At 38.2% G+C, this 385-nt stretch overlaps 1 protein-coding gene across 1 annotated transcript in view; it reads left to right on the top strand.

Moving 5' to 3' along the window:
- The window catches only part of LOC119591901, an 11534-nt gene that overhangs the window by 1485 nt on the left and 9664 nt on the right, over positions 1-385 (top strand). The window contains exon 2 of the mRNA XM_037940653.1: positions 135-293. Coding sequence (XP_037796581.1) covers positions 135-293 — 159 coding nt within the window. The remainder of the gene's footprint in view (positions 1-134; positions 294-385) is intronic.

Genomic DNA, 385 nt, shown 5'->3' with positions numbered 1-385 from the left:
CAGCGGTAATAAATTTACTATTCTGTCTTTCTTCTTCCTTTTGCTTATGCTTTTAACATATTTGATTTTCAATAGCAACCAATATTGTGTGTCGTTATCCCATGTTAAAAATGTACATGTTTTTATTCTGCCAGAGGGGGGGACCTTCTGCGAGCAAGAGGACGTGATCAGCTCCTTCCGTCTTGGGGGCAGAAAGAAGTTGATCCATCAGGTTCATGGCTTGAAGAGAAACAGATAGATGCACGACTCCGTGATCGGCAGATGCTTTTAGAAGAACCTAAATTCGCAAGACGGTAATGAAGCTCTTAGCAATATGTTACTGATTTATTTATAATCTGCATGGAAGCTGGTAAAGATAAAAAAGATAGTATTTTCAAAACTATGA

The sequence above is a fragment of the Penaeus monodon genome, chromosome 29 (assembly GCF_015228065.2).
Source record: "Penaeus monodon isolate SGIC_2016 chromosome 29, NSTDA_Pmon_1, whole genome shotgun sequence".
In the NCBI taxonomy this organism is placed as follows: domain Eukaryota; kingdom Metazoa; phylum Arthropoda; class Malacostraca; order Decapoda; family Penaeidae; genus Penaeus; species Penaeus monodon.
This window is presented reverse-complemented; position numbering and strand designations above follow the sequence as displayed.